General features: G+C 30.6%; 1 protein-coding gene across 1 annotated transcript; it reads right to left on the bottom strand.

Moving 5' to 3' along the window:
* Positions 1 to 742: 742 nt before the first annotated feature.
* LOC111700142 (ceramide synthase 6) lies at positions 743 to 17,644 on the bottom strand. Its single transcript, XM_023470962.1, has 14 exons — positions 17,552 to 17,644; positions 16,118 to 16,192; positions 14,165 to 14,210; positions 13,084 to 13,144; positions 12,246 to 12,340; positions 11,848 to 11,890; positions 9,259 to 9,344; positions 5,662 to 5,738; positions 4,791 to 4,875; positions 4,428 to 4,485; positions 3,087 to 3,136; positions 2,431 to 2,479; positions 1,834 to 1,889; positions 743 to 1,018 (listed from the first exon to the last, which is right to left on the bottom strand). Exons 1-14 carry the CDS (start codon positions 17,635 to 17,637, stop codon positions 794 to 796), a joined length of 1,092 nt encoding a protein of 363 aa, XP_023326730.1. The 5' UTR covers positions 17,638 to 17,644; the 3' UTR covers positions 743 to 793.
* Positions 17,645 to 18,219: the final 575 nt, after the last annotated feature.

Here is an 18,219-nt window from a genome sequence, read left to right on the forward strand (position 1 = left end):
CATTCCCTTTAAGATAAGGGATTCCTTGGCAGACCTGCCCTTTAAATTTAGCTTTGAGGTTCCTAGGCAGATATTCTCTTTAAGATTAAGTTTAGGGTTTTTTGGCAGATATGTCCTATAAGATTGACCTTAGGGGTTTCTTGGCAGACATTCCCTTTAAGATCGAGCTTAGGAGTTCATTGGCAGAAATTCCTTTTAACATTGAGTTAAGGGGTTCCTTGGCAGATTGAGTTTAGGAGTTCCTTGGCAGACTTTCCCTTTAAGATTGAGTTTAGGAGTTCCTTGGCAGAATTAACTTTTAAGCTTGAGTTTAAGGTTTTTTTGCAGATATTCCCTTTAAGATTGAGTTTAGGAATTTCTTGGCAGACATTCCCTTTAAGGTTGAGTTCTGGGGAGCCTTGACAGACATTCTCTTTAAGGTTGAGTTTAGGAGTTCCGAGGAAGAAAATCCATTAAAAATTGAGTTCAGGGGTTTCTTGATAGGCATTCGTTTAAGATTAAGTTCAACCAGAGGAAGAGAGTCTTTTTTACAAATTTGTATTTTACTATCTCTCTATCTCTATCTATCTTTTCAACAGATTTTTCAAAACCTTTAATATTTCAATCTTATATTATTTGATCTAAAAGAATTCATAATTCATAACCTTATTTAGTAGACGAAATAAGATTGCAAAGATATTGGGATTTGAAAATCAGAGTTGTGACCAAAAACTCAATTTCTTTTAAAATTAAATTGCAACATTTAAAACTAAATTCAAGGTTATTTATTTTTAATTTATTTGATTTTAATTTATTATGTATTTTCCTCTTTACTGTAATCTAATTCAGAACTTATGCTTTCTTCTTCATAATCATCATCAGACTTATATCCATCTTCTTCTGCGTCTTCGAGTCCTTTGTCTTCTATATCGTCATTGTTATCTTCCCCTTCGTCTCCTTCTTCTTCTCCTTCATCTTCAGGTTCTGATTCGTCTCCTTCACTTCTGTTGTCTGAGATATCATCAGAGAACATGACAGCCTAGAATATTTAAAACAGTTCACGAGGTCTACATCGAGACGGGCATCGTTTTTGTGAACCAACGATCTTTTTGAGAACGATGGAGCCGTTAAAAAAAAGAATGATGGATGAACAACTTTTTAGAGAAATGAAAAATTATCGTTTTTAAAACGAATGAAAAAAGGCACAACAGCGAACAATTAAAATTAAAATTAAAAATAAAAACAAACTTGAACAAAAGCGATATTTTTAACTGAAAGAACAATTTTTTCAACAGATTTTTTAAAGAATGCTCGCTTTTTTTACTGAGCTAGCTATATTTTGGAACAACATTTTTACTAAAGATAGTTTTTAATGAAGAACATTTTTAGATCAAACTTTTGAAAACAACTTTAGTTTTTATTACTGAACAAACAATTTTTTTCATGAGCTACTGAATGATCGTTCAGTGAGAAAACGAACAAAATAGGTAGAACATTAAAGATATTTTGGAGAACGAACGAAATCTTCAAATCAATTTTATTTTGAACGACTGAAAAAAACTAACGAAATGGGTTGTTCACAAAAGATGAACGAGCGAAATGAAAAAAGCCAATCTCTAGGTCTACACTTTCAAAAAAAATATGATCGTAATTTAAAAAAAACTTTGGGTATGTTCAAAATTACATATTTTTAAACTTTTTAAAAATTAAATGTTTTTTTAACTTTAAGGAAGTTAAGCAAGAATTTGAGAATGTATGCTCTTCAAGGCTTTTTAAAACTTGAAAGGATGTTGTACTTCTTAGAGGCTCCATGCAAAAATTTGAGAATAAATAAATGTTTCAACATTTTTTTACCTTATAAGCAGCTTTCAAAATAAAATAAGTCCAAAAAAGATGAAGAATTAGGAGCCCTAAATAACATTATTCAATTGGTCTATTTTAAACAAATAATGATGATATTTCAATTTTGTCAAGTATTTTACAGGCATTTTTAATCGGATAGGTCCACGAGTATGAGGAGAAAAATCTCTTCCTCAACTTTTTTCATTTTCAACTTCAGTCATGCAAGTAACATTTGGTGATTCTACAGTTAAATTCCAATATAAAGAGACATCGAAAGAAATTATAAAATGTCGTATTCTTAACTTTCTGATCATAGAATTTTGAAAATATTTAGTTTTTAATTAAATGATTATATGGAGATTTTTAAAACTGTTTCCGTATTTTCATGGCTATGTATTTATTTTTGCAATTATTTAGATTTAGGTATAAAAGTATAAAGCCCATGATCGAAAATTGTCAAGACGACATTTCAAAAAGCCTTTCAATGGCTCAAAATCGTTGGGGTAAGCTGTATTAAAATTAGTCATAAGTTGAACTAAATCGGTTTTTTTATTTCTAAGTTAAGAAATATTATAATATTTACCAAATGAAAATCTTTAATTTTGTTACCTGAGAGTAAAAAGTTGAAAACATAGTACATTGGGAACATGTCCATCATCTATAGATAGATTCATGTTCATTTCATGTTCATTTCACGTTCATTTCATGTTCATTTCATGTTCATTTCATGTTCATTTCATGTTCATTTCATGTTCATTTCATGTTCATTTCATGTTCATTTCATGTTCATTTCATGTTCTTTTTATGTTCATTGCATGTTCATTGCATGTTCATTTCATTTATGAATATGCTTATTTCAGCTGACATCATAACATGAGTCCAGGAAAGTTAATAAAATTGCCTCCAATAATCTCTTTCCGTCCTATACAAATCATGGAGAAAAAAACTTTTTCAGTGAACAACTAAAGTTTTTTTCTATGTAATAATATGACAAATCTCAATGCTTGAGAGACTGCCTATAATGTTTCTAAAACACTCTCAATACACTTTGACTAATTTAAAAGAATTGGCCCTTTCAGCATATATCAAGTTATATAGTAGTAATCTGCTCAAATTTTTGATTTGGAACTTGGTATAAGCTGCAGAATATTCTTAGCTTGGTTAAACAAATATAAGTTTATTAGGTTGACTTTTCTAGAGAAAGTTCAGTCCTTAGGCAAAGCTGGGTTCCCAAGCTACTTTTATATATTTATATTTTTAAATACCTGTCCTGCTTCTACTGTTGTTGAGTATAGAACCCATTGGGGATAGATTCCTGTAATAAAACAATACATTCATAACATTTAAAGAGACCGTTCACTTGCCATGTATGCAGTATGCAGATGCAAAATACCATCAATTTACAGTTTACTTTACTGTTACAGTGGTCCCATTTTCATAAAATATCTAACTAATTTCAAAGGAATCTATCAAAAAAAATACATTTGGTTAATTGCCTAAAGAACTTGATTGATTATCATGCCATATTGAAACAAAATCGATGGTTAAAAAATCTCCCATTGTCATAATTCTTTTTAGCTTGACTTTGTAAATATACATACATGTAACTTTCATATTTTAACTGGAAAATATTATCAGGGAAAGTTCGAGAAAGATCTAAAGTAAAAAAAAAAACAATAAAATGATGAAAAATATTTTACAAAGAAACTGAAATGTTCTGAAAAACCATTTTTAAAGGATTTATAAAAAAAATTCCTTTAAGTTCATGCTTCTGCAAATGCATTTCTTGAACAGCAATAATCTTGTTTTTTTTAGCACAGATCATATTCACTAAACCGTATTTTTTTACTAAAAATGTATTGAGGCTTTTGATTTTTTTTGACTTTTCCTAAATACCTATAGCCCTCCTTTTAGGTCTAAAACCGGGCTTTTATACTAACTAAAGAATCTTAAACCAGGCGGTTTAAAGCAAAATCTTACACATAGGTTGAAAGCAAAAAAGTTACTAAAAAGCTTGAAAAACTGAAAAACTTTTTACTAGTGGTTGAAAGCAAAAATGTGCTTAAAATCTTAAGCACTGGTTAAAGGTCTAAAAGTTACTGAAAAATTTTAAACCCAGCGGTTAAAAGGGAAAAAGTTGCTGAAAAATCTTAAACACAGCAGTTGAAAGCAAGTGCTGAAAAACCTTAAACATAGCGGTTGAAAAAAAAAGGTTTTCAAAGTCTTGAAGCCAGCGGTTGAAAGCAAAAAAGTTGCTGAAAAATCTTAACCGAGCAAAAAATCCAGCGATTAAAAGCAAAAAAACCTTTAAAAGACTATGTAGATTTTAGGCTAGATCTTAACAGCTCGTTCAACCGCTACCGCTGAGTTTTTTTCTCAAAATAATATATCATTCAAACAAATAAACGTTAATTTATTGTCTGTTCACACCTGAAAGTTACTTTTTTTGCAAACTTATCAATTTTCAGATAAAAAAACAATTCAATCATTAATGCATAGATTAAGAATTAAAGGGTATCCTTGTGAATCGAATATGCCACTCTATAGCTGGAAGGTTTCTTGAAATTACGTCCATATATATGCTCCCTTTAATCTAATGGGTTTACCTACTCTCGTAGAGACCCAGACACTGCAGAATACTACAAAAACTGCATCACACATTTTCTAAAACAATAAACCTAAATCAAGAAAAAAATTTTTTTCCCATGATCCAATTTTTTTGGCTTAATGGGTGTACACTTTAGATTTATAAATAATGCCTAATGCTGTGATGCTTTTATTAGTGTAACAGAATTATAAGTTTGGATAAAAGTTTCCTGGAAACTTTTGCAGAATGCAGTTTTGAAACGTAATTGTGTTGTGCCTTTGAATTGCCAGGAAATCTTATAAATTCTAAAAAAAAATAAGCATGCAAATGTACAATGAACATTTTTGGAAAAACCTGCCATTATTTTCCGCAAAAATTTTACCTGAAATTTTGCATATTTTAGCAGTTTGCCCAGTTCAAGCCAATGATCAGCAAAATCATGCACAAACATTACAACAGACCCTACCCTAGAGTACAAACATTACAACAGACCCTATCCTAGAGTACAAACATTACAACAGACCCTACCCTAGAGTACAAACATCACAACAGACCCTATCCAAGAGTACAAACATTACAACAGATCCTACCCTAGAGTACAAACATTACAACACATCCAACCAAAGATTACACAAAGTACAATAAATACTACTAAATACTAGAGTACACAGTACTGTCAAACAAATTCATCTTTAAAGACGATCTTTTATGAAGTTTGTGATGCGCAGTGGACCGCGTAATATTCTCAAGATGGGAAGATGTGGAATCCACGTTCCTACCCCCCCCCCTTCCTCCACCTACTGGGGAGGGTACTTCAGTTGGAATAGATATGCCGTGACGTAAACACCTCCAGCCTTAAAGGGACGTCCAACTCCTTCATGAATCAGCCACAGATCCCAGCCCTTTCAGCGGATGCTGTTAATGTCGAAGCCAACAACATGTCAGGGTAAAAACCAAAGTAACTAGTAACCCATTTAATCCCTGACACTAAAGCCTAGATGGGAGAGAAACTGCTGAGAACCTGCGGGCAGTCAACATGAAGTTCCAGCTTTTCCCGATTATTTTTCATCATGATAACCACCAAATAATCAATAATCCTAATTTCTGTCTAACCATTTCCTATCCCTCTTAAGGAAAACTATTTATAAACTTTATTTACTTTCTTTGTTTTATTTCAATAAAGTTCCGAAAAGCCCGTTATTGTCTATTTATTTATTTGACTATATGTCAACAAGTACATAGTACAAAATAACCTGTGAAGATGACATATCCAGCTAAATGTCATTAGTGAGAGTGTAGCAATATGATGGAGAAACATCTCAACAAAATCCTAAACAATTAGTGAGAGTTTAGTAATATGATGTAGAAACATCTCAACAAAATCCTAAACAAGTAGTGAGAGTTAAGCAATATGATGGAGAAACATCTCAACAAAATCCTAAACAAATAGTGAGAGTTTAGCAATATGATGGAGAAACATCTCAACAAAATCCTCAACAATTAGTGAGAGTGTAGCAATATGATGTAGGAACATATCAACAAAATCCTAAACAATTAGTGAGAGCTTAGCAATATGATGGAGAAACATCTCAACAAAATCAACAAAATCCTAAACAATTATTGAGAGTTTAGCAATATGATGTAGAAACATCTCAACAAAATCCTAAACAATTAATTTTGAGAGTATAGCAATATGATGTCGAAGCATCTAAACAAAATCATAAACAATTATTTGTGAAAGTGTAGTAATATGATGTAGAAACATCTCAACAAAATCCTGAACAATTAGTGAGAGTGTAGCAATATGATGTAGAAACATCTCATCAAAATCCTTAACAATTATTTGTGAAAGTGTAGCAATATGATGTAGAAACATCTCAACAAAATCCTAAACAATTAGTGAGAGTTTAGTAATATGATGTAGAAACATCTCAACAAAATCCTAAACAATTAGTGAGAATGTAGCAATATGATGTAGAAACATCTCAACAAAATGCTAAACAATTAGTGAGAGTTTAGTAATATGATGTAGAAACATCTCAACAAAATCCTAAACAATTAGTGAGAGTTTATTAATATGATGTAGAAACATCTAAAAAAATTCCTAAAAAAGTAGTGAGAGTTTAGTAATATGATGTAGAAACATCTCAACAAAATCCTAAACAATTAGTGAGAGTTTAGTTATATGATGTAGAAACATCTAAAAAAATTCCTAAAAAAGTAGTGAGAGTTTAGTAATATGATGTAGAAACATCTCAACAAAATCCTAAACAATTAGTGAGAGTTTAGTAATATGATGTAGAAACATCTCAACAAAATCCTAAACAATTAGTGAGAGTTTAGTAATATGATGTAGAAACATCTCAACAAAATCCTAAACAATTAGTGAGAATGTAGCAATATGATGTAGAAACATCTCAACAAAATGCTAAACAATTAGAGAGAATGTAGCAATATGATGTAGAAACATCTCAACAAAATCCTTAACAATTAGTGAGAGTTTAGTAATATGATGTAGAAACATCTCAACAAAGTCCTAAACAATTAGTGAGAGTTTAGTAATATGATGTAGAAACATCTCCTCAACAAAATCCTAAACAATTAATTTTGAGAGTATAGCAATATGATGTTGAAGCATCTAAACAAAATCATAAACAATTATTTGTGAAAGTGTAGTAATATGATGTAGAAACATCTCAACAAAATCCTAAACAATTAGTGAGAGTGTAGCAATATGATGTACCCAAGTAACAATTTTGTGGAAAATCCGCGGAAATTTCCAGGAATCTTTCCTGGGAATCCGCGGAAATTCACAGGAATCTTTTTCAGGAAAATCCGGTGAAAATGTCCAGCTTTTCCCAGGAATTTCTTGTAACCCATTCCGAGGAACCAGGTCCAAGGAATTTTTTGTAACCCATTCCGAGGAATTTCTTGTTACCCATTCCGAGGAAATTCTTTTAACTCTTTTCAAGGAATTTCATGTAACCAATTATAGGGAATTTCTTGTTACCAATTCTTCAGAAAAACCAGAGAAAATTTGTAGCGAAAAGGTCTTCAGAACCAATTCCTGAGAATTTCCCTGGAACTATTCCCAAGATTTTCTCAAAAAATCCTAAACAATTAGTGAGAGTTTAGTAATATGATGTAGAAACATCTCAACAAAATCCTAAACAAGTAGTAAGATTGTAGTAATATGATGTAGAAACATTTTAACAAAATCCTAAACAATCATTGTAATCTCTGTTTGTCGATTTTTTTGTATATCCGATCATAATCCATGAACCCCTCGACCGATTTGCCTCAAATTTTGATTGTGGAACTCGGGAATGTTATTAGTTAAGTGGATCCACTTTTTTTTATAGGGACATATAGCTAAAATTGTGATTTACGATTAAGTGCGGGTAACCGGTGGGATTTACTATGAGTACCCTAAGCAACGCTAGGTTCTTAAGCTAGTAATTTCACAATATAGATGGTAAATTTGTTAATTGAAATGTTTAAATTTCTAAAATAAAGTATAGAGACATATTGTCTGGTTTAATTGAATAAAAATTTCCTCTTTCCTGTCACTGGGTTCTTAAGCTAGTAATTTCACAATATAGATGGTAAATTTGTTAATTGAAATGTTTAAATTTCTAAAATAAAGTATAAACACATATTGTCTGGTTTAATTGAATAAAAATATCCTCTTTCCTGTGGATTTAAAAATTTGATTAGTTAACTTTTCCTTACTCTTAAAATTTAAAACTTTTGAAGAAAATTCTTTAAATTTTAAACAATGTCGCCCAAATTTGAGATTCTTTTACATTTCAACAGTTAGTAATGAGAAACCGAATATGAAAATTTGGTATCAAATTTTATCAACTATATAAGTTCCAATTCCAGGTGCCTTTGTTGACTTCAGAGAGAAAGGACCTATCTTATGGTGAGCCCATGTTTGATGTCAAAATATGGCAACTGATACATCATTGGGAAGCACTTATGCTCTACTTATAGAATCTGCCAAAAAATTGCAAATTTGCGAAAATAGATTTGTTTGCAAAATCCAGTTATAAATGTTTGCAATTAAAATGTCCAAAAATAATTAAATATACATTTCTTAAAAGCCCTTGACCATGCCATTTCAAATATGCAAAAATGTTTGCAAAATTTTAAATAACCTGATGTTTAATTAAGAAAATTAAAGATTGTGCAAATTTCTTTTGACGGGTTTTATGCAAATAGTTTGCAAAATTTCTTTGCAAAATTTGGGCAATGCGTTTCCTTATGTCATAGGCTTTCCAAAAAGCTAAAAATGATCAAAATCTGACAACTAAAAGTGGGTCAAAACAAAAATTTAGTTTGTTACAGAAAAGATAGTAATTCAGGCAGTTTGCTTGAGGACTCGAACAGTGTGCCTGAGGATTTAGTTAGTATAAAAGCCTGGTTTTAGACTTAAAGGGAGAGCTATGGGTAAGTAGGAAATGTTAGAAAATTTCAACAGAGCCTAAGACAAATACTTTTTGAGTTGTTTAAAAAAACTATTGGGTGAGTCAAATTGACCCCCACCCCCCAGCATGGATTTAAGGATACCATGGAGAATTAGACATGCTAATTTTGAAATATTGTCTACATTCTCTTTAAAAGGAATTGAGTTAATGCAACCAAATCAAAAATTAGGATCCCAATATTTTTGAAACCTGATTTTGTACATCTTTGATATTTCAAATTTAGATTATCTGATATAACAGAATTCATAATTTGAAATATCAAAGGTCTGCAATATTGGGTTGCAAAGATATTAAAAATAGAAAATTCGAGTTTCTGGCAAAGACTCAATTCCTTTTCAAAAATCAAATAAATTTTGTTACCTTACGTTTGACATCAACAAATTGTGAGAAAAATAGAGACCAGTAGAAGGTTAGTTCTGCCATATAATAAAACCAGATTTCTCCATCTAATAATATTTTTATAAAATTAGACCTCCCAAAGTTATCTGACGCAGTATACCCAGGTTATCCGTTGCATTGTCAATTACATCTGTTGCATGACAAAACAGTCAACATGGAAATTTTATGACATGTCGTCGTCCTGAGATGTATTGCGGCATTTTTTCGTAAATCTAATAAATAAATATGATTAATAAATACAATACTATTAGTATTAAAGCTCATCTCTGATCTCTTCCTGGCATTTCCAAAATGGAGATGGTCATTTTTGTTCTTTTAAACTCATTAGATATATAAAGAATTTAGTTAAAATCCTATTTTGACAAAGAAACTCCTTTTGTCTAAAAAGATACAAGTAAGTAATAACAAATAATTCATTTTTGACAGTTTAAAGGGTCTGTAAACGTAACTTCAAGTGACCATAGAATAGCTGTAATGTCTGATTAGGTATGAATTATATTTATCCACGTTTTTATTTTGGAAAACTGATTATTTTATAATTTATGATTTCTCTACAAAAGTGATTTGAGCAATTCTTGCTTCAGAAATAAACAATTAAATGCACACTCTTCAAGTCTGAACAACAACTTTATCTTCCTTATCATAGTAAGGTTACAAGGGTACCGTTGTGATTCGGGCATGCGCTTTTCCACACAAAATGACAACAAAAACATGAATCATACAACCGTTATTTGATTGACACTGAAAAAAATGATGACCTCTGTCTAGACAGCAAGCTCCAGTTCATCTAAATTACCGGACTGGCTTTCAAGCTGTATAGATAAGGCTTGTTGTACAGTATAGATAGATCTTGCTGTACACTATGCACATATACAGGTTGCCCACAAAGGATGGAACTTTAAAGACGACCTAAAACTCTTTGAATATGACAATTCTAAGGTTGAATAAAGTTTTTTGCCTTAAATATAGATTTTTTGGCATTTTTAATGATTGGGCACCGAAAGATATACAAGTTATGAGTTGCAGAGAATCATTATTAATAGTATAAATTCCACACAATCGTCTCTGAAGCCTCATTCTTTGTTGGTAACTCTGTAGATTATAGACGACAAAACGTGACACAGTAAACCAAAGAAGCGCTGAAAAGCAAAAATGTTTAAGATTTTTGCCAATTACTTCTTGAAAACTATAGCTAAAGGCACTCGCTTTATAGATCTAAATTGTACATGTCTAAGACTATAAAAAGGTTTTGTTGAAATTAAAGATCAAAACGTTGCGGCACAGACGACCCAGTCTTTAAAAATTGAGGCAACTTTTTATAGTTACTTTTATTTTCATAGTTACTTGTATCTATGTGGTGACGGTACACCAAATGTACCATCCTTCTCGAGAGATTACTCTGGTCTTCTTTTTTGTTAAGTAGGACCAAGGTTTTTTATTAAGGTTATATACGTTCTGGATGCGTTCTAATATACGGAAAATGTCGTCTTCGCAGCATTCCCAGGTAACTGATTAATGGCGGAAGATGAAATTAAAACGTTGTGTATGCAGAACCCTGCATACACTATCATGTTTATGATAAAGAGTTGAAGAGAAGAAACAATAAAAAATGTTTGAAATAAGAATGTTTTCAGTTAAAATCATGCCCTAGAAACTTAATATTTTTTGACAGAACTTTTTGCTAATAAATTGAAAACCTACAAATTTGAAAATTGTTAAATGTTTGCAGTCAACATCCTCGAATTCTCTTTAAATAAAGAAAGAAAATCTAAAAATTGGTCAATTCCATAAAATCCCCCTTTAGAAATACGATCGCTCTATATACAAGTGCGCAACGTTAGATACGTAAACATATCGTGATGTACACAACCGACCAATCTATTAATTAATCAATAGACAGGTCGGTATGTGTACATCTGAGCTAAGCTTCACCTCTTCGTTTTATTACTCTATGGTCTTTTCCCATACATTTGGAGCGCAACCTGAGTAACTAACTTTAATACGCAACCTTGAATATAACACACTCACTTTCTGCAGAAACAGTAATATTGTTTAGAATAGACAGAATATAGCATGTTTGTGTAATATGAAAATATATTAATATTTATGATTATCTTTTTATTAAATTAGGTTGGATTAGATATTGTTTCCACACACAATGATGGTTGCTAATGAATTTAATAAACCATTATTTATTCTTTTCCACTTCAATTATTATGCTAGTATGGAAGGACTCCTANAAAAAAAAAACAGTAATGGTACCCTTGAAACCTTTATTCGATCAAGAATATGAAGATATTGTAATTGTAATAAAGACTTAAAAGGGTTCAAAATAACATAGGGTAAATTTTTTCTTAACATTTTTGAAATATCATAGGCAACGCCAGCCTGCACTTCATCTTAAATCATGATTTATTGCCATGCGCGGGTAAACGGCGGGAGTATCTGTGACAATAAAATATAATATAAGCCTGGGTAACACCGGTTGGGCATGCTCCAGCTAGTCTATTCTAAAATGTTTTCTAATTAGTTTATGTGATCTATATTTACCTATGTAATGAAGGTTGGGATATCCCAGCCACATATGACCAGACTAAACAAATTCAATTTTTTTAACACACTTTTCATTTTGGAAAGAATTGATTTATTTGTCGGTTGAGATTAAATACAGTGAGAACCAGAAAACTCTCTGGATTAGAAAAACTACTTTTAGACTTTTAAAAATCCAATGAACATAAGACATATAGCAAACAGGTTCATTTCACTGAATAAGTGATTTAAAAAGTCACTATTAAAACCATTTGCTTTGTAAAAACATCAAATACACTTAAACTTTGCTTAAATGTCGTCTTCCACAATTTTCTGGTTATTGCTGTATACATGTAGTATACCTACATTAAGTATGTTTACATTTTAAAATATTAAGATTTTTTTCTTTAATTTTCCACCTGCCATAGCCAAGGTTTTGTCAGCATTGTCTTTAAACTAAGAATATGAAGAAAAAGATAGCAGAGCCATCTATATCCAGTTTCTGTAAACTTATCTAAACTCATTCAATCAGGATAAAATTCAATTTCCATGGAGAAACCGCCAAAATATATTTTTTTTGTGGTGATGCGGGGGGGGGGGGACGTTATAATTCTTTGGAAACCCTAGATTTTCCTCCAACTTGAATTTTTTGGAATGAAGGTCCAACCTCTATTACCTTCTATCCAATTAAGGTTCTTTGTTCAGTGAATTCTTGATATAAAATAATTATTCGATTTGATTTGGTAAAATTATCAATTTTAGGATTAAATTATTATCTATTAAAACTTTTCTCTTTCGTGTGACATCGAGATGAAAAAAGTAAAAAAACGAAAATAAATGAAAAATGTAATTTACTCTCGGTGACCATTGCATGGTCTGAAAATAGAGAAAAATTAACCCTAATAACAGGTAGACCGGGGGAAGGGGAGGGGGCCAACTTTAGGGTTTAAGGGAAACAATTAACAATAAAACATTTAAACTTCTGAAAATAAATATCCGTTTTGTTACAAAACTTTGTTGTTACTACAAAAATCACGGATTTTAGGCTTTTATTATTTTTTTAACGTGTTCACTGCAATCGTTGGGGTTGGGTTATCGGAGAATAATTTTGGTCAAAGACGACCTTACGGAGGTTAATGGTTTACACTGTGTCCTTAAAATCTCATCCTTATATATAACTTAAAAATTCATAAATTTGGATATATCTGCTTTTTTTCAAAGTTAAAATTAGAAAAATCAATATTTTATCCAGTTTTCCTAGTTCTGATAACTTTCTTCGTTCTATCTTCTTTTTGATCCAACAGCTTACAGAGGAGTTCTGTTGAAAGAATGGATTTTGCGATAAAAAATTCAATTTTCGCAAATTTGCAAATTTTTTTGCAGATTCTAAAAGTAGAGCACAAGAGCTTTCTAATGATGTATCATTTGTCATATTTGGACATAAAACATGGGATTTAGAGGAGGGGGTCAAATTGACCCCCCCCCAGCGTATCCTGGTTTTCAAGTACCCCAGCGGGGATAGGTTAAAGTTTTGATTGGGGAACTCGTTTTAGAACCATCTTAAATATCTTTAGCTTTGTTGGGAAGTTCTTTATTGAGTAGGTTAGTAGTTTGACTTTTACAGAAAAAGTTTAGTTAAGAGAAAAGAGAAGCTATTTAACTTGAGACATACAGGAACTAAACACACGTCATGCACCTTCTAATTTTCTAATTGCTAAATCTTTGCATTCTGATTATTAAAAATTCTAAGTTTAAAATTATACTTGAACTAAAAATTTAGTTAGATCAAATAGTGTTAGTTGAAATATTAAAAGCTTACTTGCTTAAAACTAAAGTAAATCGCAGGTTAGAACGAAATCTTAAATATTTTCAATCATAACTCCTCTTATTGATGCTCTATTGAGAAAAACAAAAAATTATAATATGTAACCGAATAAAGATTTTTTTGGAAAAATCATTTCGCGAAAATTTTGAATTTTTGCGCGAACTTTTTTCGTTCGGTATGGATCAACAAAAATTATTAATATATATAATTTAATAAACAAATAATGCTATGTAGTAAAAAGGTTTTTTTCCGGATTTTTTTCGCGGATTTTTCTTGTGCGGAATTGCGCTCCTTGTTTCCGAAAAATAAATTTTCGCTCAAAAATGAAAAATTCCGTGCAAAAGTACGCGGAATGCGTAAGCAAATTCGCGCATTTTTGCTGGAAAGTTGTAAAGAAAATTTTAGTGTCTAAATTTTTAAATTTATAATTAAGGCGGATAAGGATGGGGTGGTGGTATAGTTGTGTGGGATTTTTAAAAAGGTCAGGGGGAATTTCTTAAAATTTGTTCTTTCCTGTTTCTTGTCTTTTTCGTTAAATCCTATTCTCAGTCCGACATATCTGCAAAAAAAATCAATTTATAAAAAATGCAAGATAAATAATATTAAAAGTGGTGATTCTTGCATTTTTTATAATTTTTCCCCCCTTGACTATAGTTGTACCTGACGCTGAACTTTTTTGGGTTTTAATTTCTAATAAAAACGGATGTCAAATATTTAGGGTTTTTTTTTTTGGGGGGGGGGCTATAGAATATAAATTCTATGTCAAGCTTAAACCAAGTTGGAGATTGAACTAATCTCTTTTTAGTTCGAATATAAACTTGATTCGTTTTAAACCCTTTGTTTGAAAAAAAACATTCATAGCAATTTTTTGTCTAAAAACCTAAAAAAATTAAACAATGTTATTTTGTTCTTCTGAATTGAATCTACAAGTTAATTAAAAGTTTGAAAAGAAAATATCTAAGGCAGCGTTTCTCAGATTTGTTTTCACAGGGTACAGTACATGCAGAAGCAGTAAGGTATTATTTACAGATGTAAGCTCTATTTTGATCTTAAATATTTAACATTAGTCTAGCTTGAAAAAGAAGTTTTCTTGACAATATAAAAATATACTAACTTTTTTTAGGGGAGAGGGTTTTACTTTTATAATTATTTGATGTTGCCAACCAACATTTAGAAATCAACATTTTATTTTCTATTTTGTTTTTGGTCGAAGAGAACAAATTAAAGATGAAGAAGTGTCCTCAACAAATTAATGTTGCAGAACACATTTTGTTTTTTAATTTAATCTGTAAAGGGACTTTAAGTGTAATTTTAGGAGAGTGTGACCCTCAATGCCTGGTTTACAATGGTACCCTTTAAAGCTTTGTCTGGTCATGTAAAAATCATATTTGAATGTTTATAATTTTAAAAACTGATTTTCGTCAATTGTGGTTTCTCTGCAAAAGTTAACAGATTAAAACAGTTATCAAGTTAAAAAGACGACTTTGGTATACGCCAACAGTACCTTTAATAAGCAATTCTACAACTTGTTATGGAACCTCTTTTTTTAAATATATAAATCCTGACGAACTTAGAGAGATAAAATCCTAATGTTTTGTAATCGTAATAGCTGTAATAAAGCGGTAGCAAAAAAGACGTCTGAAAGGGAGTGTACGCAAAACATATTGACAGCACAAAAAAGACAGACACCACTTGGGAAATACCTGGACTAGGTTAATTTTGTGGTTTTTGTTTCAAAACTGAAAGCTGTAAAATTGAGTGATCTATTGAATATTGAAAATCATTTCAAAGATTAAAGACGACCTTCAAGTCGTCTTTCTACTGTCAAGTTTCGTGGGACACCCTGAACTGAAAACTTATTTCCAAATTAATTTAAATTAATAGAATAATATTTTTCATTTCATGTTTTACGACAAGTTTCAGCTTTGCAACCGTAGATAGCTGAATTTATTGGAGCAATAAATAAAATGAAGATTAAAGGGACTGTCAGCGTTTTCTTAGACATTATTAACATTTTAGAAAGATGATTTTAGCTTTAGCTTAGTTTTTAAGAAGTAATTGACAAATTCTCATGGAATTTTTGCATCCTTTGGATCTCTGAGAATTAAATGTAAAACATTTTCTTATTTTTTTAAAAAAGTAATTGATAAATATATTAACGATTGTTTAAATAAAGGATGGGTGGGTGACCCTCATGAAACTTATTTTGTTTACAATCCCTTTAAAAATTGTGATTTCTATAATTTACTTCTCAAAATTTTCTATAATTTTTAATTTAAAGAAACCCCGAAGGAATCTGGGTATATTAATACCACAATAATTCAGAAGATAAAAGTCATTTTCATTTTTATTCATAGGAATTTGAAATAAATTAAAAATAACAGGATATGAAGTCGGTTGTGCTATTTATCAGATATATAAAGGATGGAAGGGTCCCTGTGTTAAAAAATTATAAATGCTACTTACCTAAATATTTTCTGTTCAATTACACCTCGAACCAGAAGGAGAGGGAAAGCAAAGAGAAGAGGATAAAGAAGATCACTGGAATTAAATTAATCTTCAAAAATCTATCAATTAGATAACTTTTAATCGTGAAATATAACTATTGATTATGAAATAAAACCATTGATAATAAAATATAATTATTGATTATGAAGTATTACTATTGATTATGAAATATAACTATTGCTCATGAAATAAAACTATTGATTATGAAATATAACTATTGATTATGAAATATAAATACTATTGATTATGAAATAAAACAATTGATTATGAAGAATAACTACCGATTATGAAATATAATTATTGATTATGAAATATAACTATTGATTTTGAAATATAACTATTGATTGCATAATGTCAAGTAACCCTCCATGCAAAGATAGTAACCCTCCGATTCACAAGAATACCCTTAACACCTTTATGCAAAGATCATTTTTGTAGAGAAACCACAATTGAAAATAATTTGTTTTCAAAATTATAAACATTCTTAACTAACTATTTATTGCATGGAGGGTCACTTAAACTTGATTATGCTTACAGTCCCTTTAATTACAAACAAAAGTATCAATAATATCAAGAAATATATTTCTAAACGATTTTTTATTACAAACATTTGTTACTATGAAAAATGTTTACGTTAACATTCATTTAAAAACCTTTAAATCATGTTTAGTAAACTGTGTACCATTGTGAAAATAACGTCACCCTGTCAGGGGTCCATATAATTCCCAAAATAGCTGATTTTCTCGACCCCAAAATAATTTTTTGCCCCCAACTTAAAAAAAATGCCCCCAATTGTAAAAATGCCCCTAATTTAAAAATTCCACTAACACATTTGCCCCAATTGGGTAAAAAATGCCCCCAATTATAAAAAAGCCCCCAATTAAAAAAACATTTTAAAATTCCACTAACACATTTGCCCCTAATTTTAAAAAAAATGCCCCCAATTAAAATAAAATTTCAAATTCCACTAACACATTTGCCCCCATTTGCCCCCATTTGCCCCCGATTATAAAAAAATGCCCCCCAATTACAAAAAATGCCCCCAATTAAAAAAAATTTTCAAATTCCACTTACACATATGCCCCCAATTTAAAAAAAAATGCACCCAATTAAATAAAAATACATCCAATTTTTTTAAAAATTATCATTAAAAAAAATTTGCCCCCATTTCTTTCAAATTTGTCCATCCCAAATGGGATTGAAAAGAATTTTATGGACCCCTGCACCCTGTATGTTTTAAAAATATGGATCGTTAAACCGTAAAATTAAACTTTTTTAAGAAATAAATATTTCAATTTGAAAAAAAAGAGATTTTTAAAATTTTTCTTCTGCTGACTTGTATATCTTATTTAAAAGTGCATTTCTTGAAAATACGATGCAAAATGTAAACACCTGAATTTTGCGTATCTATCGTCGGCTTGGAAATTACTCCATGAACAGTTGCTTGGCAGCCATATTGTTTCATCCCATGTGTACATTTTCTGAAAACACATGGCTGGCAATCTTTAGCTAGACACGTTTGTTTTGTGGATATCAAGATTAATGCTTGTTTAGCCAATGAGATAACTCTCATTGGTCGGAACCCATCATGGGGATATCTATAAGAGACGAAATCGCGCAAAACAAATAATAAAACTAATGTACGTTACGACATTCTTAGGCCGAAAGGGAAAAACCCCTATCATGAAAGAAAAATCCCTATCATGAAAGAAAACTCCCTATCATGAAAGAAAAATCCCTATCATGAAAGAAAAATCCCTGACATGAAAGAAAAATCCCTATCATGAAAGGGTTTTGTCACTTTAATCTTTATTTGCCGAGAGTGGAAATTCCTTCACATTTCCATAGAATTGATTTTATTAAGATTCAAGGTTTTTTCCATGGAAATTGTCTGGAAAAACATTTTTGAAAAAATAAAAAAAAATATTTGCACACTGAATTGATTTAGTGCACGAGCTAATTTTTTGTTAAAATGGTTTAACACAGGATTTTACCAATATTGTATATTCTAAATATTTTTCATAAAATTTTTGGACACAATTTTCTCGTATTTGTTTTCC

This window comes from Eurytemora carolleeae, unplaced genomic scaffold (genome assembly GCF_000591075.1).
Source record: "Eurytemora carolleeae unplaced genomic scaffold, Eaff_2.0 scaffold370, whole genome shotgun sequence".
In the NCBI taxonomy this organism is placed as follows: domain Eukaryota; kingdom Metazoa; phylum Arthropoda; class Copepoda; order Calanoida; family Temoridae; genus Eurytemora; species Eurytemora carolleeae.

Bases quoted from the DNA above. Each gene is read 5' to 3' on its own strand.
- LOC111700142 (XM_023470962.1), bottom strand. From the start codon at position 17,637: ATGTACACATGGGATGAAACAATATGGCTGCCAAGCAACTGTTCATGG. The intron at 9,345-11,847 runs GTAAATATAGAT...AAATATTATTAG, and splicing joins TCCCAACCTTCATTACATAG to ATGGAGAAATCTGGTTTTAT. The intron at 4,876-5,661 runs GTTATTTTGTAC...TTTGTACTCTAG, and splicing joins TGGATATGTCATCTTCACAG to GGTAGGGTCTGTTGTAATGT.